Source organism: Neoarius graeffei, chromosome 26, assembly GCF_027579695.1.
Source record: "Neoarius graeffei isolate fNeoGra1 chromosome 26, fNeoGra1.pri, whole genome shotgun sequence".
NCBI classification, from domain to species: Eukaryota; Metazoa; Chordata; class Actinopteri; order Siluriformes; family Ariidae; genus Neoarius; species Neoarius graeffei.
The window spans coordinates 11,445,002-11,466,355 of NC_083594.1; the positions used below are offsets into that span (position 1 = coordinate 11,445,002).

Here is a 21,354-nt window from a genome sequence, read left to right on the forward strand (position 1 = left end):
TTCCTCAATATATATTGCATATAACTCATTCTGACCTGTCTCTGAACTATGTCTGAAGTGAATTCCTTCCATGTTTCACTCGACAGACAACGTGCGAGATAAGCAGTGGGCTCCACGCACTAACCATCTTGCGCCAACGTGCGCAGCTGGTATCCAAAGTGTTTTAGTAGACAGAATGTCCAAAATGAAAAGTTAGTTTTCAACTGTTCAGCTAAAAAAAAGTTATTGAAACGATTGTGCTGTTGAAATGATGTGTTTGCAATTTATTTATAATCAAAAACTGATACAGGTGGATGAAAGAGTGATAGTGTGATAGAAAAAAGTACTATACTAGTGCTACTGAGTGATAAGAAGTCCTAGTGAATGCTTGATAAGTAGATGTGGCAGCGGGGGCGTGGTCAAGCGCCGGTCTGTGACAGGAGGGTGGAGCCGGGGAAGGTGAGTGGCAGAATCGCGACACCTGAGGATAATTAACCTGTGTTTGTGTGTGTGTTTTCCCAGTAACCGCTCCCTATTTAAGGAGGCAGAGAGAGAGGAGAGGGAGCGCAACCCGGGACCAGACGAGTGTGTGTGTGTGTGAATAAATGAATAACTAAGATTTTTAGACTGAAAAGTTATAAGAATAAATCACCTTGTCTGCCTCCAAACGCTGTCCTGCCGTCCTCTGTGCTCCACCCACACTCAATACGCGCTACAGTGGTGCCGAAACCTGGGACAAGGTGGAGCACCAACACAGCAGCCCCATGGAATCCTCCCCGTTCACGGACTTGGTCCACGCCCTCGCCACGGCTCAGCAGAGCCAGCACCAGGCACTTGTCACGCTCCGAAAGGAGCAGGAGCGCCGCTTCGAAGCCCTGGTGCTGGCCCAGCAGGAAGATCGGGAGGCGTTCCGGCGTCTCCTCGCGTCGGCGGGGTCCACCAGCGCCCCGGCCGCGGGCCCGTCTCCCCTCACCGTGACCAAGATGGGCCCGCAGGACGACCCCGAGGCTTTCATCACATTGTTCGAGCAGGTCGCCGAAGCCTCAGGGTGGCCGATGGAGCAGCGCGCAGCGCGCCGCCTCCCCCCTCCTGACGGGAGAGGCGCAGCTGGCCGCGCTACAGCTCCCCGCCGATCGCAGGCTGGCCTACGCCGACCTTCGCCGGGCTGTCCTCCAGTGCGTGGGGCGCACGCCGGAGCAGCAGCGCCAGCGCTTCCGCGCGCTGCGGATGGAGGAAGTCGGCAGCCCGTTCGCGTTCGGCCAGCAGCTCCAGGACGCCTGCTGGCGGTGGCTGAGGGCCGAAGATCGCGACGCCGAGGGAATCATCGACCAGGTGGCGCTGGAACAGTTCATCGCCCGCTTACCAGCTGGAACCGCGGAGTGGGTCCAGTGCCACCGCCCGGCGTCGCTGGATCAGGCCGTGGGACTGGCGGAGGATCATCTGGCGGCTGTTCCTGCAGCAGGACAGCGGACGACAGCATCATCTTTCTCCTCTTCTCTCTCTCTCCCCCCCCTCCTCCCGTGTCCCGTCCTCGCCCCATTCCCCCACCACGGAGGCGGGGGCCGGCTCCACCCCAGCCGGCCCGCCGCACCCGTGGTCCCCTCCCGTTTCTCCCTTCTGTGTCTGTCTCCCCCCCCCCCCTCAGGTGAGTGAGCCCCAGAACACAGCTGCAGAGGGAAGGCCCGGGCCGGTTTGCTGGCGCTGTGGGGATCCGGGCCACCTGCAGCAACAGTGTGCAGTGATGGAAGTGGGGGCGGTGGTGCGGATCCCCGACGCGCCAGAGGCTGCCCTCGATCGGGCCGGAGCGTATCGCATACCGGTAAGTGTACAAGGGGCTACATATCAGGCGTTGGTGGATTCAGGTTGCAATCAGACCTCAATCCGCCAAAGCCTGGTGCAAGGCGAGGCATTGGGGGGAGCACAAGGGGTGAAGGTGTTGTGTGTGCACGGGGATATTCACAGCTACCCGTTGGTGTCGGTCCACATACATTTCAGAGGGGAGAAATCGATAGTGAAGGCGGCGGTTAATCCTCGCCTTACCCACTCTTTGATCTTGGGGACTGATTGGCCGGGATTTCGGGGTTTAATGGCATGCCTAATAAAGAGTGGGTCCTGCCGGTTAACAGGGGAGGGTCCCGGTGTCGCTTTGGCTGGAGCTGCGGTCGCAGAGCCGTCTACGTCATCTCCGCGACGGAGTGAGGAGCCACCGGCCCCTCCTCTTTCTATTGGGGAATCCCTCACGGATTTCCCACTGGAACAATCGCGAGACGAGACTCTGCGACACGCGTTTGACCAAGTGAGAGTAATCGATGGTCAGACGCTCCCGCCGGGCGCCACCCCGTCCTTCCCCTATTTTTCCATTTTGAAGGATAGGTTATACCGAGTGACGCAGGACACTCAGACGAAAGAGCGAGTCACCCAATTGCTAATTCCAAAGAGCCGCCGGGAATTGGTATTTCAGGCGGCTCACTTTAATCCCATGGCTGGACACCTCGGGCAGGATAAGACACTCGCCCGGATAATGGCCCGGTTCTATTGGCCGGGGATTCGCGGCGACGTCCGTAAGTGGTGTACGGCGTGCCGCGAATGCCAGTTAGTAAATCCAGCGGCCATTCCAAAAGCGCCCTTGCGCCCCCTACCATTAATCGAGACCCCGTTCGAAAGGATTGGGATGGATCTCGTCGGGCCATTAGATCGGTCAACACGAGGGTACCGCTTTATATTGGTTCTGGTGGACTATGCAACACGATACCCGGAAGCGGTGCCTCTTCGCAATATCTCAGCACGCAGTATTGCGGAGGCCCTCTTCCACGTCATCTCCCGGGTTGGAATCCCGAAAGAGATTCTGACTGACCAAGGCACCTCGTTTATGTCACGAACACTGAGCGAACTGTATGGGCTACTGGGTATTAAGCCGATCCGCACCAGCGTTTATCACCCACAGACGGACGGTTTAGTTGAACGGTTCAACCGCACCCTCAAGAATATTATCAAAAAATTCGTAAGTGAGGACGCACGTAACTGGGATAAGTGGCTCGAACCCTTGTTGTTTGCAGTGCGAGAGGTCCCCCAAGCCTCCACGGGGTTCTCCCCGTTTGAATTATTATATGGGCGTAAGCCGCGCGGCATCTTAGATGTACTGCGGGAAAATTGGGAGGAGGGACCTTCACCGAGCAAAAACGAAATTCAGTACGTTATGGATCTGCGCGCAAAACTCCACACGCTCACCCACCTAACTCAGGAGAATTTGCGGCAGGCCCAGGAACGGCAAGCCCGCCTGTACAACAAGGGCACGCGCCTTAGAGAGTTCACTCCGGGAGATAAGGTACTCGTCCTGTTGCCCACGTCGAGCTCCAAATTAATTGCCAAGTGGCAAGGACCCTTTGAGGTCACACGGCGAGTCGGGGACGTCGACTATGAGGTTAGGCGAACGGACAGGGAGGGGGCGCTACAGATCTACCACCTCAATCTGCTGAAACTTTGGAACGAGGAGGTCCCCGTGGCGTTGGTGTCGGTAGTTCCGGAGAAGGCGGAGCTGGGGCCGGAGGTCCAAAAAGGGTCATTGGCATCACGTACCTCTCTGGTCCCCTGTGGAGACCACCTCTCCCCGACCCAACTCACGGAGGTCGCCCAGTTGCAGGCCGAGTTTTCGGATGTGTTCTCGCCCCTGCCCGGTCGCACTAACCTCATAGAACACCACATAGAGACGCCCCCGGGGGTGGTAGTGCGGAGCCGTCCTTATAGATTACCCGAACACAAAAAAAAGGTGGTTCGGGAAGAACTTCAGGCCATGCTCGAAATGGGCATCGTCGAGGAGTCCCACAGTGACTGGAGCAGCCCGGTGGTCTTGGTTCCCAAGGCCGACGGCTCGGTCCGGTTCTGTGTGGACTATAGAAAAGTCAACGCGGTGTCTAAATTTGATGCGTACCCAATGCCTCGTATTGATGAGCTGCTCGATCGACTAGGCACGGCTCGCTTTTACTCGACACTGGATTTGACGAAGGGATATTGGCAGATCCCCTTGACTCCATTATCCCGGGAAAAAACGGCCTTTTCCACACCGTTCGGCTTACACCAGTTCGTCACACTTCCTTTTGGGCTGTTTGGGGCGCCCGCTACATTTCAGCGGCTGATGGACAGGGTCCTCCGGCCCCACGCCACCTATGCCGCCGCTTACCTAGATGATATCATCATTTATAGTAATGATTGGCAGCGGCACCTACAACACCTGAGGGCCGTCCTTAGGTCGCTGAGGCGGGCGGGACTCACTGCCAACCCGAAGAAGTGTGCGATTGGGCGGGTGGAAGTACGGTATCTGGGCTTCCACTTGGGCAACGGGCAGGTGCGTCCCCAAATTAATAAGACGGCAGCGATTGCGGCCTGCCCGAGGCCCAAGACCAAAAAGGGGGTGAGGCAGTTCCTGGGGCTGGCTGGCTGCTATCGTAGGTTTATACCTAATTATTCGGACGTCACCAGCCCGCTGACTGACCTCACTAAAAAGGGGGCTCCAGATCCGGTCCAGTGGACGGAGCAGTGCCAGTGGGCTTTCTCTGAGGTAAAGGCTGCACTGTGTGGGGGGCCACTTTTACACTCCCCTGACTTCTCTCTCCCTTTTGTGTTGCAGACCGATGCGTCGGACAGAGGGCTGGGGGCCGTTTTGTCCCAGCAGGTGGAGGGGGAGGACCGCCCGGTCCTGTATATCAGCCGGAAGCTGTCGGTGCGTGAGGGGCGCTACAGCACCATTGAAAAAGAGTGCCTGGCGATTAAGTGGGCGGTCCTCGCCCTCCGTTACTACCTGCTGGGGCGCTCTTTCACTCTCTGTTCAGACCACGCGCCCCTCCAGTGGCTCCACCGCATGAAGGATGCCAACGCGCGGATCACCCGTTGGTATCTGGCACTCCAACCCTTCAACTTCAAGGTGGTCCACAGGCCGGGGGCGCAGATGGTCGTGGCGGACTTCCTCTCCCGTCGAGGGGGGGGAGTCGGCTGCCGGCCGGACGAGCGCCCGGCCTGAGTCGGGCGGTGGGGGTATGTGGCAGCGGGGGCGTGGTCAAGCACCGGTCTGTGACAGGAGGGTGGAGCCGGGGAAGGTGAGTGGCAGAATCGCGACACCTGAGGATAATTAACCTGTGTTTGTGTGTGTGTTTTCCCAGTAACCGCTCCCTATTTAAGGAGGCAGAGAGAGAGGAGAGGGAGCGCAACCCGGGACCAGACGAGTGTGTGTGTGAATAAATGAATAACTAAGATTTTTAGACTGAAAAGTTATAAGAATAAATCACCTTGTCTGCCTCCAAACGCTGTCCTGCCGTCCTCTGTGCTCCACCCACACTCAATACGCGCTACAGTAGACTATAATAAATAATTAGGTTTATTTTTCGGCGCGCGCGCACTGACTCAAAATATTAGTACCAGCAAGAAATAAATTACTTTCACCCCTGAGTAAAATTCATATATGAACAAATTTTGGCAAGTTGATTTTCTGTTTGGCTAGTTACTTTGGAAGGTAACTAGTCCGGCTGGCTGGTGAAAAAAAATATACGAATTTCGAGCCCTGATATATCGTTGTTGTATTCATGCATGAAAATCCCTCACCTTTCGGCGAAATTCGCCGTTTTGAAACCAAAATGGGTGACCTACGTGAATCGTGTAGATCCGATGAGAAAAAAAAATTGGGGGGGGGGGGGTGTTTGATATTGACCCAAAGGGCAAGGAGGTCGCTTCACACCCATAGACTGCTCGTGCCGGTTTGCGCCTCCTCCTCCTGCTTTGATATTGACGCCATAGCGACGAGTACATCTCGCTGCGAAGGGCAAGCAGCATCATTTCGTGCCTCCTGCTGGCCAGAGCATGCACACATCAGTCAGAGTGCAGACCAGACCGCTGGAAGCTGGATTGAGTCATCGGACTGAATTTCCTACTTTTTTCAAACTTTCCTGATTTGCCATCAAAACAAACAAAACTTCCGGCTTGATTACGTCAGCATTCAAAAGAGGGCGTGCACGTCTTTTGACAATCCCTGTGTCCGAAATTGCTCGCTACTCACTATTGAGGTATTTCACTCACGTGACCAAGTCATGTGACGCTGCCATTTTGGACGGCACGGCTCGAATTGGTTTGAATGCGAGGAAGGCGACAAACGAAAAACATAAAAGAAAAAGGAGCGAGATGCAGAAAACACCTTCACTATCCAGCGACGTAGGGCATTTACAGGGCGAGCAGAGGGAGAGGTATTTGCAAAAATTGAGGTTAGCAGGCTTAGAGAACGACGTTTACCTGCTTCCACCAGGCTTGTTCACTGACAGCTAAGATTTGTTCACATTTTCATTTACTTTCGGTCCTCAGGATAAACAAAATGTTATTAAATGTCATTGAAATAACTTCTTAGTCTGTTGAGACATGGCCCGTTAAGTTTTTTCCTTTACTGTATTTACTAGTTTACTGAGCGCGCTCCGGGGCGGGCTGGCTGGCTGGCTAGCGCTCCGGGGCGGGCGGGCTGGCTAGCGCTCCGGGGCGGGCGGGCTGGCTAGCGCTCCGGGGCCGGCTGGCTAGCGCTCCGGGGCTAGCTAGCGCTCCGGGGCCGGCTGGCTAGCGCTTCGGGGCTAGCTAGCGCTCCGGGGCCGGCTGGCTAGCGCTTCGGAGCCGGCTGGCCGGCTAGCGCTCCGGGGCCGGCTAGCTGGCGCTCCGGGGCCGGCTAGCACTCCGGGGCTAGCTAGCGCTCCGGGGCCGGCTGGCTAGCGCTTCGGAGCCGGCTGGCTCGCTAGCGCTCCGGGGCCGGCTAGCGCTCCGGGGTTAGCTAGCGCTCCGGGGCCGGCTGGCTAGCGCTTCGGAGCCAGCTGGCTCGCTAGCGCTCCGGGGCCGGCCGGCTGGCTCGCTAGCGCTCCGGGGCCGGCCGGCTGGCTCGCTAGCGCTCCGGGGCCGGCCGGCTGGCTGGCTAGCTAACTAGCGCTCCGGGGCGGGCTGGCTGGCTGGCTGGCTAGCTAGCCCTCCGGGTCCAAATGGCTAGCGCTCCGGGTCCGAATGGCTAGCGCTCCGGGGCCGGCGGGCCGGCTGGCTAGCGCTCCGGGGCCGGCTGGCTGGCGCTCCGGGGCCGGCGGGCTGGCGCTCCGGGGCCGGCGGGCTGGCGCTCCGGGTCCGAATGGCTGGCGCTCCGGGTCCGGCTGGCTGGCGCTCCGGGTCCGAATGGCTGGCGCTCCGGGTCCGAATGGCTGGCGCTCCGGGGCCGGCGGGCTGGCGCTCCGGGGCCGGCCGGCTGGCGCTCCGGGGCAGGCCGGCAGGCTGGCTGGCTGGCCGGCTCCGGGGCCGGCTGGCCGGCTGGCTAGCGCTCCGGGGCCGGCTGGCTCAGTAAACTAGTAAATCCAGTAAAGGAAAAACTTGAGACTGAAAGGTTTTAACAGTCATCCAAATGACTGAACGTAAACATTGCTACAGTAACATACCAGCTACTGTTGTTGACATTAGCTAGCTTGCCGTCCAAAATGGCGGACACCGGGGCGTCACGTGACCCTGTGACGTCAGGTGAAATACCTCAATAGAGGGATTTCACTGACGTCACCCGAAACCGGAAGTAAACAGACCCTGCGCCGTTTTGGAAGACCAACAAACTCGTGATTAGGGGGAAATAACGGCAGCGGTATGTGAACCCACGAGAATAAAGTGGAGTGGCAAACGACTTAAACAAATCTGAGCTGTTTTATTTATGATTTATTGGCCCAACAGTAGACTTGAAAGAAACCTGTGTGAGACTTGGCAAAAAACTGTGGATATAATGGATAAGTCTGTGCATGATCTGTGGACACTTTGAGGTAAGCAAACGCAAGAAATTCAGATTTAAAACATGCTAAATTGGCCCCAAGTTGATAACTGTATGAGGAGCAAGCCTCCCAGACTTCTACAATTTAATGATGATAATAATAATAATAATAATTTAGGATGGTTTGGGGCTTGCTCTCCCTCCTATTATATAAATAAAGCATAGTTGTTGTGTAGGCATATATCATAAATACATATGTATAATTTGGATAAATTAACCTAAATTATGGATACCTTAATAGTAACAAAAAGTATTAATTTTTCAACTGAAAAGATATATTATTAAAAGATAAATATCAACAAGATTACCTTGGCCATAACTATGTGTAGGTTATTCTTAACAACAGCTGTAATATCACGAACCAAGCCACTAACAACATAATTGTAAGCTTGTAGCCCTTTGTAGGCTTTCAAGTCATCAGCAGTGTAGGCACTGGGTGTAAACAACAAATAGTTTACAATGTCTTGGTAGCAAACAGATGGCAGAATTGGTGTCAGGTCCTCCTTATGTTTCCATTCTCCCTTGCCCCGAGTCTTATCATATGGGCCAAACCCATCAATCACAGCCAGTTTCTCCACATACCCTGCCCTTTCTGCAGCTGGTAATGTACTCGCATAACCAGAATTATCAGCCATCGTGTCACTTTACTCTCGCTCGTACTTTGTTTTATATTGTGAGTGCATGTACTTGGTCTTCCAATATGGCGCCTAACAAAATCTCGCGGCGCGGTGACGTCATGCGGTAGCCCTCTATAGGGCACTGTATAGTGGAGACGCCATTTTGTAGTGCTGTCCGTGCTGAAAGAAATCAAATTAAAAGTCTCAAATTTGATTTAATAAAAGACAGCAGCAAAGAAGAAAGTATTCAGCCTTGATTTAAAAAGAACTGAAAGCTGCAGGTACTTCCATATCTTGGCAGGCTGAGTGGTATGCTGGGGCACCTCTTGCCAGCAGACCAGGATATCCAGAGGGAACTTGTGCGGTTCAGTGTTGACCTGACCATCCCCAGCTTCAACGAGGGAGAGAGCATTGTGGAGTGGTGGGGTCATGTCTTTGACAAACCAGACAAGTGCCCTTCCCTGGGTGCACTGGTTAAGTGTTGCCTCTCCATCTTTCATGGACCTAGAGTCGAGTCCTCATTTAGTCTGATGAATGATGTAATTGATCAAAGGAGTGGCAACATGAATGTGGAAACATTTAATGCAATACAGACGGTCAAGTACACGCTGATGTCCAGGGGGAAGACAGCTATGCAGCTCTTTAGAAGGGAGGACGTGAAGTTTGGGGAAGTGGACAGAACATTGTGCAAGAACATTAACTCTGCAGCAGCCACGTACAAACACCAGCAGAGGGTGAACAAGGAGGAAAAGCAGCAGCAGCAGAGCAAATATGGCTCTCAAGCAACTTGCAGTGCTCAGCAGGCCAAGAAACCGACTGCTGAAGGAGAGAAGCGGGCAAGGCTGAAACATGTGGCAACTCGGCGAAAGCGGGCCATGGAGACACTGGTGGTCCAGGCAAATAAAAGGAAAAAATGATCACTATTCCTTGTGTGTTCCACTTTCTTCGTTCTATTATTCGCATTTTTCTCCAGGGCATAATTTCACTATAACTACATGTATTTGTACTGTATGTCCTTGTGCAAATGTCAATACAGTATACTTAGTAAGGAGGCTATAATATTTATTCTGGGGGAGGACCCCCCCAAACAAAATAAAACAACACCAGAGGCCACGTCACCACTCGCGCACCCTTCTCACCTTTTTCACCCCTGACCCGTTTTCATGCCTGTGTATTAGCCATGCTAAGGTTAGCTTATGCGAAAGGGTGCTATATGGATAAGCTGTAATGTTGTGTTAATGCTGGTTTTCTAGCTTTTCATGTGCTTTGACCGATTTATATGCGAGTGAATATTTGATAAATATCCACATGTGTGGTTAACTGGCATTATGGAAATGTTTATGCTTGTGAGAGCTAATTTTATTTTATTTGTCCATCTGCAGCTCTTACGATGTTTGTGAAGAAAGGAAGTATATTTGTGTTTAAATTAAGGATGACGGCTGAACAAAAAAAATGCTTCTTGAAACATCAGTAAGCTTCATCATTGTCTGGCTGGGGTTCGCTATACTGTGTCACATGATGGCAAAACACACCTGGAGGACAGAGAGTATGCCCCTCATTATGCCCCTGGAATGGGATGTTCTTTAAGAGACTGTGGGTGTGAGAGGAGTCCAAATATACGGATTTCGGGGCATCACAGTGGCGCAGCTCCAGGGTCCTGGATTCGATTCTAAGCTCGGGTTGCTGTCTGTGTGAAGATTTGCAAGTTCTCCCCCCATCAGTGTAGGTTTCCTCTGGGTCCAATGGTTTCTTCTTCAGCAAATTAGTTATGCTTAAATTGCCATTTGGTGGGGGGAGGGGGGTTGTGGGTTTTTTTATTATTTTTTATTTTTTTTTTTTTATTAAATATGAATCCGATATGTATGGCATTGGGAGGAAAAATGTCTAGATTTAGAAATGCCATAATTGTCAGCAAGTTCAATATGAGATGTGCATTGGACTATTTTTATTTATTACTTTCTTACTGTGTGGACAGTTAATTTTGCTTGTACCTGCATGTGATTTCATAACAAATTTGGGAAATTCTGTTCCCCAGAAGATAAGCAAACAAGTAGCTGAATTTAAAACAACCCTGACCAGGCAAGTCCTAAGAGAATACTGTAAATACATCATGCAGTGCCACAGTCATGTTAATAAACATTCATTTTATTTTGCCCTGCAAGCTTCATATCTGACCATTTCTTTACTCCCACAAGGAAGTAAAAAAACTCATACTCGTATCCAGTACTGGCACAAAATATGGAAATGCTTAGGAAAAGATCGATTTTGCATACTTAATCCATGCAAATGACACAAGAATCTGCACTGAAGGCAGCTGAAATACATTGAGGATACAGAGACACTTTTTAACCACAATTTTATACTTTAACGATGAAAACGCTAGCAGTTTTGGCCATCGTTGTGTGATAAACATCATAAAAATATTGGAAATAGTATCTCTTTTTGTTTAGTTTAGCCCCAAAACCCACCTTAATCACTCCTTGTTGGGCAATCCTACCATGATATGCTAATTATTCCACTGGTGAAAACCATTAACTAAATCATGTGGTCTCTACAAATAATTCATTAGAAAAAATATTTATCCTCTGACTACAGCCAGGCAACAGGCAGAAATGGCATCAGAGAGAGAAACTACAGAAGAGCAGGGTATTGGGATGAAAGTTTTGCGGGAGGAGGGCCATTCATAATGAGCCATAGCAAAGAATGTTGCATGTGACCCACAGTGCAGTCTGGAAATGCCTCAAGCATCACCAGAAGACTGGGAACTTCAAGAACATTTCAGGCAGAGGAAGGAAGAAAAGTTGACTAAAGCCGATGTCCAGCACCTCAAGACTACATCCCTACGAGAGAGGAAGAAATCCAGCAAGGAACTGGCACAGGACCTCCAAGATGCTACAGGCAAGGATGTCTCCCCACACCTGGTTAGGAAGACGCTCTCAGCAGAAGGCCTCAAAGGTCATGTGTCAGTGCGTAAAACTTTTGTTGAGAGGTGGAAATAAGCAGAAGAGACTTAACTGGGCAAAAATTCATAGGAGTTGGACTTCTGAGCAGTGGAAAAGGGTCATGTTCTCAGATGAGAAGAAATTTGAATTATTTGGCAACGCTATGCAACAGTAAGTCAGGTGCAGAAAGGGAGAAAGATACAAGGTAAACTGTGTTTCTCCCACAGTAAAACATGGTGGAGGGGTCCTGCAAGTATGGGGAGCAATCACCTACAATGGAGTTGGTCATCTCTACAAAATAGATGGGACCCTCACTGCTGACAAGTACAGACAAATCCTTATTTGATTTGTATAAATCAAATGGCTCAAGATGGCGGCGCGCGTGGTTGCAGCGGCTTACGGCTCTCCTTTTCAGTGCTCTTTGTTTTTGTATTTCTTTTTTGCTTGTTTGTGCACCATCGGTTCTGCGAACATCCAGTACACCCGCCAGACACTTTTAGCCATCGGTGACCAACACCAGATATCTGTTTCGAGCGACTTTCTCTTCACGCATAACATCCCAGATGACATGGCGAGATCGCTGGGCTGTCCGTGGATTGTTGTCGGGTCTAGGAGGCGGTGCAGACGGAGGAGGGAGAGGGAGAGGAAGCAGAAGTGGGGCTGCAGGTCCGGTGCTATGCTAAGGCAAAGAAAACAACCACACAAGCCACCTCTACCGAGCCTGTATCTCTCCAATGCTAGATCCCTGGTACATAAAACGGATGATCTGGAATTACAACTCGCTGGAAATCGCTGTGTTTGGGACTGCTGTGTTTTAATTATCACAGAAACCTGGCTTCATCCGGAAATACCCGATGCTAGCTTGCAGCTAGCAGGCCGCACTCTGCTCCGCTAGGATAGAAATGAGAACTCCGGTAAGAATAGAGGAGGGGGACTCTGTATTTACGTGCATGACAATTGGTGTAACGACGGACCAATTATATATAAACACTTCCCCAGACCTCGAGTACATGTCTGTAAGATGCCGGCCGTTTTTTTTTTCTACCAAGAGAGCTAACTGTAGTGATTTGTCACAGCTGTGTACATTCCACCTGATGCCAGTGTAAACACAGCGCGCTCTCTCCTGCTGAACACCGTTAACAAACAGCAGCGAGCCCACCCTGACGGTGTTCACATAATAGCAGGAGACTTTTAATAAGGCCACCTTGAAGACTGTACTGCCGAAGTTTTACCAACATGTTAAGTGTTCTACTAGAGGGGAGAACACTCTGGATCATGTTTACTCCAACATCAAGCATGCGTACAGACCCATACCCCTCCCCCACCTCGGCCAGTCAGAACATCTTTCCCTCCTGCTCTCCCCAGCCTACACCCCCTCAGGCGCAGAGCCAGGCCCACCACAAGGACCATCACAACCTGGCCTGACAATGCACTCTCCAAACTACAGGACTGCTTTAAACAGACAGATTGGGACTTATTTGAACACTAGGAGCTGGAGACATTCACAGGAACGGTGCTGGACTATATCCAGTTCTGCATCGGGAATGTGACGATGGATAAAAACATCCGGGTCTTCCCAAACCAGAAACCCTGGATGACCAGCCAGGTCCGCTCGCTCCTCAGGGCTCGCGATGCTGCCTTCAGGTCAGATGATAGAGCTGCTCGAGCTGATCTGAAAAGAGGAATAAATAAAGCCAAGGCGGACCACAGGCTGCGCATAGAATCCCACCTGTCCAGCAACAACACACGGGAGGTGTGGCAGGGCATTCAGGACATCACAAACTTCAGAGACTGTGATGCGCCAACAGGAGACTGGAGTGCGCCGCTAGCAGAGGAGCTAAATCGCTTCTTTGCTCGCTTTGAAACATCTCAGCAGCACTCATCTGCTCCTGCCCTGCCCCCACCACCACACAGTTCTTACACCATTCCTTTTAACTGTACAGGAGCATGATGTCAGATGGGTGCTCCTGGCAGTGAACCCCAAGAAAGCTGCTGGCCCAGATGGTGTACCTGGTAAGGTGCTCGGAGCATGCGCCCACCAGCTCGCCCCTACCTTCACCAGGATCTTTAACCTCTCCCTGGCTCAGGCAGTCATCCCGCCCTGCCTAAAATCTGCAACAATAATCCCAGTGCCGAAGAAGTCTCCTGTCACCAGCCTGAATGATTGATTACTGTCCTGTGGCCCTCACCCCAGTAATCATGAAGTGCTTCGAGAGGCTAGTTCTTCAGCACGTCAAGGACCACCTCCCCCCAGACTTTGACCCCTACCAGTTTGCATATCGCACAAACAGATCCATGGAGGACACCATTGCCGAAGCTCTCCACTCTGCGCTAAATCACCTGGAGCAGCAGCAGAGCTACGTCTGCATACTCTGTGGATTACAGTTCAGCTTTTAATGCAATAATCCCGGACATCCTTATTAGAAAACTGGACGCTCTCAGCCTTCCCCCTCTCACATGTGCCTGGTTAAAGGACTTTCTTACTAACCGGCCCCAGACTGTGAGACTTGGCCCCCACTTCTCCTCCACCCACACGTTGAGCACCGGCTCTCCACAGGGCTGTGTGCTGAGCCCCCTCCTGTACTGCCTCTACACCCACGACTGTAGTTCGACCCACAACCATTTCACTGGTACATGTGACGAGTGACAATAAAGGGCATTGTCATCATCAACAACCTCGTCGTCAAGTTTGCTGACGACACCACAGTGGTCGGATTCTTCTTAAAGGGAGACGAGGCAGCCTACAGAGAGGAGGTCCTGAAGTTGGCAGCCTGGTGTTCAGAAAATAACCTCGCTCTGAACACCAAGAAAACCAAAGAGCTCATTGTTGACTTGAGGAAGCACAGTACCGACCTAGGCCCCCTCTACATCAACAACGTGTATGTGGAGAGGGTCCACACCTTCCGGTTTCTCGGCGTCCTCATCTCCGCCGACGTTTCCTGGTCAGTAAACATCACAGCAGTCATTTAAGAAGGCTCAGCAGCGGCTACACTTCCTGAGAGTCCTCAGGAAGTACAACCTAAACTCCAACCTTCTGCTGACCTTCTACCGCTCATCCATCGAGAGCTTGCTGATGTACTGTATTACGGTATGGTACGGCAGCTGCACTGCTGTAGACAGGGAGAGGCTCCAGAGGGTAGTTAAAGGAACAGTCCACCGTACTTCCATAACGAAATATGTTCTTCTCTGAATTGAGACGAGCTGATCCGTACCTCTCTGAGCTTTGCGCGACCTCCCAGTCAGTCAGACGCGCTGTTAGTCCTGTTAGCAATGTAGCTAGGCTCAGCATGGCCAATGGTATTTTTTGGGGCTGTAGTTAGATGCGACCAAACTCTTCCACGTTTTTCCTGTTTACATAGGTTTATATGACCAATGACATGAAACAAAGTTCAGTTACACCAATTGAAATGTGGCGATTTTCTATGCTATGGAAAGTCCGCACTATAATGACAGGCGTACGAAAACCTTCTGCGCGCTTCGACAGCGCATTGATACCTTCACTCCTCTTCGGGCACGGCCAGGCGGGCGAATGCCCTGGTCCGTCCGCTCTGTCTAAAAAAAAAAAAAATGGTACAACTCGAGCCCCATGGTAAAACTGGGACTTTGTCATTTTTTCAGCCTAAGGCCCATGGTAAAACTGCACTTCCAGGAGGGGCTGCCGTCTGCCTCCCAAGCCGGCCGAGAGCGCTCCTCGTCGGGCACAGCCAGGCGGGCGAATGCCCTCGTCCATCTGCCCTGTCTAAAAAAAAATGGTACAACTCCGAGTGAAGGTATCAATGCACTGTCGAAGCATGCAGAAGGTGTTAGTACGCCTGTCATTATAGTGCGGACTTTCCATAGCATAGAAAATCGCCACGTTTCAATTTGTGTAACTGAACTTTGTTTCATGTCACTGGTCATATAAACCTATGTAAACAGGAAAAACGTGGAAGAGTTTGGTCGCATCTAACTACAGCCCCAAAAAATACCATTGGCCATGCTGAGCCGAGCTACATTGCTAACAGGAGTAACAGCGTGTCTGACTGACTGGGAGGTCGCGCAAAGCTCGGAGAGGTACGGATCAGCTCGTCTCAATTCAGAGAAGAACATATTTCATTATGGAAGTACGGTGGACTGTTCCTTTAAGGCAGCACAGAAGATCATTGGTTGCCCTCTCCCCTCCCTGATGGACATTTACACCTCCCGCTGCCTTAGCAGAGCTAAAAACATTATCAAGGACAGCTTCCACCCTGGCTTTGATCTGTTTGACCTGTTGCTCTCAGGGAGGCGCTACAGGTGCATCAGGTCAAAGACAAACCGATTCAAAAACAGCTTCTTTCCAAAAGCCATAACCGCCCTGAACTTGAATATGCTCTGACTTTTATAGTCTCTTTATTTTACCATGTGACTCTCCTCGTGCAATAATTTATAATGTGCAGTACTTTATAAGGGACTGTCTCTGTGCAATACCTCACTCCATAATGTGAAACACAACACATTCACCTCACCTCAGGACTGTGCACCTTACAGCACACACACCTCAAGTCTGTGTACCTACCTTACCTTGCAGTACTTCATAAATGTGTAATATTTTATTTTATAATGTGAATCTCTCGTGCAATAATTTATAATGTGACTGACTCTGTGCAATAATTTATATGTGCAATGAGCAATACCTCACTCCATAATGTGTAACACAACACACACACCTCAGGACTGTGCACCTTACCCCCCTTACACACTCCCCCCCCCCCCCCCCCCCCTCTCCATGCTGTTTTGCACTGTTATTGGAGATGCTTTAATCTCATTGTACATGTGTATAGTGACAATAAAGGCATTCTATTCTATTATCCATCATGCTGTGCCTTTTGGAAGAGCTCTCATTGGCAACAACTTTATCTTCCAGCAAGATAATGACCCAAAACACACAGCCAGGATGGTTAAGCAGTATTTACAAAACAAAGAACAAGATGGCAGCTTGACAATTCTTGATTGGCCAGCCCAAAGTCCTGACATGAATATAATTGAGCAAGTCTGGAACTACATGGAGCAAGAGAAGGTGAAAAGGGCTCCTTCAAACCTGCCACAGCTCTGGGAAGTGTTGCAAGACATATGGAGATCAATTCCACTTGATTTTATTCATAAACTTTGATTGCATGCCTGATCGTGTCAGTGCACTTCAGTGAAAAGGGATTCCATACCAAATATTGATAATATTTTAGAATGATTTACTCTGGTTACTTGTAACATTTGTTTATGATGCAAATGTTTAGTTTATTAAGAGAACTTGAAAACAAAAGGTCAAATTGTAGGCCGTAAGGTGAACCCCGTTTTCGTTTCATCTCGCTCCGACGTCTCCGAACTACGAAATATTTATTTTAAAACTAAGAATGAGTACTAGAAAGTGTGGCGAAAAAAGTTCTCACCTTATAATCCTGTCAATTCCTCGCACCGAGCGATCGCGTGGCGAAGTATTTTCCTCTAAAAATGACGTGTCGGGACATCACGTGACCGGTCTGGACCAATCGCGTTGCCGATTTTTGACCACAGATCAGCTGACAGCTTGCATAATTACAGTCACATTAGTAGAAAAAGTCTCCAAAACGCCCTCCAAAGTGGGTGAAATGTCTTCTAAGTCCTAAATAGTGCTTTAAATACATCACTATGACAATATTGCATATATGTGGTGTATTGAAGTGTTTATTAGAATAAAAATAATTTTTATCACCACCATTATTATAGTACAAAATATGGTGTAATGGTCTATGACTAGGACCATTCATGTATTCATTCTCTTAGGTTATTAACTATAAAGTACTGATCAACCATAAAACAATTTGCTTGAAAAACAGACCTACAATGTTACACAGGCAGTAATGGAATAGAGTATTGACTCGTCATTGTGGGCTACACTCTTAAAACACGTGTTGAAAATAACACAACTTGCGTTGTTTTTTTAACACATCTCTATGTCCAGATTGGGACAACAGAACTTTTGTTCATTTTAACACATTATTTGTTATTTGTGCAATTTTGGTGTTAAACATTTCTGAAATCTAACACAACTCTTGTTGAAATTAAACTTGCACAAAAGATGTGTTGATTTCCAATACATTCGTTTTAAGAGTGTATACACACCATGAATTAGCCATAAAATGGCATATATAATATATAGGCAATGCGTGTGATTTCAGATCAAGATTTAAGAAATTGTGCAGGAAGGAGAAGAGTCCATAGGAATAATAATACACAATAATAATAATAATAATAATAATAGTAATAATAATACAACCTATATATAATATTGCAGTTCTATTGCTCAGTTCAGAGGCACAATGGCAGGGATTCAAGTATTCACTACCTATGCAGCGGCACAGTAGAGGTAGGTAAACGCACTAGGCAGCACTATGCACCTGCAGCAGCGGCAACAAAGAAGATGCAAGACTGAGTCATCATACATCACACAACAGAACTATGTGGCAAATTGCAAACTTTAATAGAAAATGTAAACAACAAAACAGTTAGATATACACATTACAAATGCAAATTTATATATACACAAAAAACCTGGAACCTGTTCTGTAGCGAAATCTTATTCCGCGGTGCCAAAATATCATTCCGTGCCGATGACATTAGTTCGCTTTTTCAAGCCTTCGTGTGAAAAATTGACAGCATTACAAGGTGAGAACTTTTTGATGACATCATTTCATAATACGTCCATTTTTAAGAATTGGATATTATGTAGTTCAGAGACGTCGGAGCGGAATCTTGTTTCTGAAAGACTTTTCGGGGTTCACCTTACGGCCTATTGTGTTGTTTTGTCATTTTGGTAGGTGTTTCCATATATTTTGCCAATACTGGTACCTTGTTGTGTCCTGTTTGATCCCAGTCCTGATGGACACCTCTAGTCTCAACCAGATGCTCAGTGAACCTTACTGGCAAGCTTTCTTAGGATAATTTTTATACAGTACTAATGTACCGTATATGGTCTTAGATAGACACACAGATTGCACACACATTTGGGCCTCATTTCTTCCTGTTGTGTTTTCTCTACTCCCAGACTGTGAAGTTTGCAAATCCTTCTTCCTCAACAAATGCGAGGTTCATGGACCACCCCTCTTCATTCCCGATACTCCTGTTCCCATGGGAGTCCCTGACCGAGCCAGACAAACTCTTCCTCCTGGGCTAGAAATCCAGAAGTCCAGTATTCCTGATGCAGGCCTGGGAGTGTTTAATAAGGGGGAGACTGTTCCAGTAGGTGCACACTTCGGACCCTGCCAGGGAGAGCTGGTGAACCGAGAGGAAGCCAAGAACAGTGGAGACTCCTCGGTTGTGAGTTTGTCATAATTTTTATTATAAAGATTGTATATTTTTATGTTACAAAATATGATGACTAGATGAAGGTAGCTCCAATTAATATCAGTTTCTTCTCGCAGATATGTGGAGTAGTGGTGTAAATCGCAAGTTTGAGCACAATGCGATCCGACATCGGTTCTTTTAGCCAGTGTGGTGGAACTTACCTGTTAATAAAAATACTAGTAAAACACCTCAGTGCTCAAGTAAAAAAAGTAATGCTCAAGCAAATATTTCTTTATTGTATAATTATTCATGAAAGTCCCATAAAATCACAAGCCCAGGTAGTCACCAACATAGGTCCTCCCATAACGACTCCTAAACATGGTCAGCTTCCTGTATTACACAAAATATTAGTTGTCGTCATTATCAACATTCCATTATAGTCTGTTTTCCCAAATGCAGTTGAGAAAAACTGTACCAAGTTTTCCTTGACTCTGCTGCATGCACATGGTAGCCTCTCTCTCCACTCACTCTCTCTCTCTCTCTCTCACACACACACACACACACACACACACAAAAAAAAACAAGAAATGTATTCATTTACACTTGGGTTGTTTCTTTTCTAAATGTCGAGGATAAACAGAGAAGCATGACACTACAGGATCTGAACAGATACTGTTAGCTATAATTAATGCTAAAGTTAATATAAAACTTGTTACCACACCAACGAGCCAATGGTTTTCGATGCCACAAAATTTGCCACCTATGCGAGTTGGTTTGATGCTGGGGTCTACAGTTGGTGTGACGACGTTTCATTTCCGTGAATTCACAAATGCAGACAAAATATAATTTGAACATCGGTTCAGTGAGGGTTGATTTAGATATGTACAGTATATACCCGGTGTGCTGTGAGACAAAGTGAAGTGTGCTGTGGAATTTTGAGCAACCCCATGCATTTTTATGCAGGCTCATAAAATATTTTTTAAAATACAACAATGACTGTACTTTTTCATTAAAAATGTTTGTAGGTAGTCACTTTTTTAACTTTTTTTTTTTAAATCTAAATGGCCTTTAATTCCATTTTGAAAATAAATTTGGGTCCAGGGAGGAGGATTATTATTGTAGCGACCAGAAAAGGCAGTCGCTTTTAGTTGTTGCCAGTTCCACGGAGCCTTGCCAAAGTGCAAAGGCTCATGGGGCTGTTAATGTTAAAGCTTGTGAAACATTAGGGGCTAAATAGCAATGAGCCACCTTGACCAAGACTCCTGCAGTAATTGACCACCTCTGTCCAGTATTTCTGATAGGCATGTATCTTGGAGTAAAATAAAACAACATCTAGAACCATGTTATGTCCAGAGCATAGGATGTCACATAAGTCAATCAGTCCCTATCCCAGTCCACCATCCCACCCTGCCTGAAGTCCTCTACCGTCTTCCATTGCCAAAAAAAGACCATTAGCAGCCTGAATGACCACTGTCCAGTGGTACTTACTCCCGTCATCATGAAGCGCTTTGAGCAACTGGTTCAGACTTGCATCATTGCAAGTCCCCCACCCATGTTAGACACCAGTATGCTTATAGAGCTAACGGGTCTACAGAGGACTCCATAGCTACAACTCTCCACACTGCCCTCATTCACCTTGAGCAGCAGGAGAGCTATGCTAGGCTGTTCTTTGTGGACTTTAGCTCAGCATTCAACACCGTTCTCCCTCACAGACTGGTGTCCACCTTACAGACCTGGGACTGTGTTAATCCATCTGCCTCTGTCTGATCGCTCACAGAGGGTGAGAGAAGGCCCCCACATCGCCTCAGCAATGGCTCCAAACTCTTCACCCTCTAGTCAAGTTTATTTTTATAGTGCTTTGAACAATAGACATTGTCGCAAAGCAGCTTTACAGAATTTGAATGACTTAAAACATGAGCTAATTTTATCCCTAATTTGTCCCCAATGAGCAAACCTGTGGCAACGGTGGCAAGGAAAAACTCCCTCAGACGACACAAGAGAGAAACCTCGAGAGGAACCAGACTCAAAAGGGAATCCATCCTCATTTGGGTGATAAGAGACAATGTGATAACATTTTTAACATGAAGTCAGTTTTGTTGATGTTCTAACTCTTCATTGATGGAAACTTGAGTGCAAAACTGTTAATGACAACTGCAGTCCTAAAGTTAGCAAGTCAGCTGTAGTCCTCAGCCATAAAAGCATTACTGTAAGTGTCCAGAGTATCTTCCAAGTGTGACTTTCAACTGTCCATATGGGGCCGTCCTCCACAGGAGCGATATGATGAGACTCCAGCCAGATGTAGGGCATCAGAATGGATCAGGCAGGTCTGAGGAGCAGAAGAGGCCAGGATTGCCATGTAACTCAGAGGGACGGAGGGGGGAGAGAAAGAGAGAAAACACAGGTTGTTGGGTATGCCCAATGTCACCTGATGAGTAGGAACAGCATACGTTTTGCCAGAGTCCCAAGTAGGGACACTGGCAAAACTATGACGGCATAACTAAAAGGGGAGAGCCAGAAGGTAACACAGGCATGAGGGCACCCCTCGACATAAAGCAGCAGCCACTACAGGATCAACAAACGCAAGCGACTGGGGGACTGACAGCATCCATACATCCCAGTTTACCAAAACACTGTCTGAGGACTCTCCAGATCTACTCCTTTCCCTCATAAACACTCTTAACAAAAGGCTTGGCTAAACAGATATGCGTTCAGCCTAGACTTAAACATG

At 48.7% G+C, this 21,354-nt stretch overlaps 1 protein-coding gene across 1 annotated transcript in view; it reads left to right on the forward strand.

Moving 5' to 3' along the window:
• LOC132874668 (zinc finger protein 345-like) overlaps window positions 1-21,354 on the forward strand; it is a 73,721-nt gene that overhangs the window by 36,034 nt on the left and 16,333 nt on the right. The window contains exon 3 of the mRNA XM_060911023.1: window positions 18,388-18,659. Coding sequence (XP_060767006.1) covers window positions 18,388-18,659 — 272 coding nt within the window. The remainder of the gene's footprint in view (window positions 1-18,387; window positions 18,660-21,354) is intronic.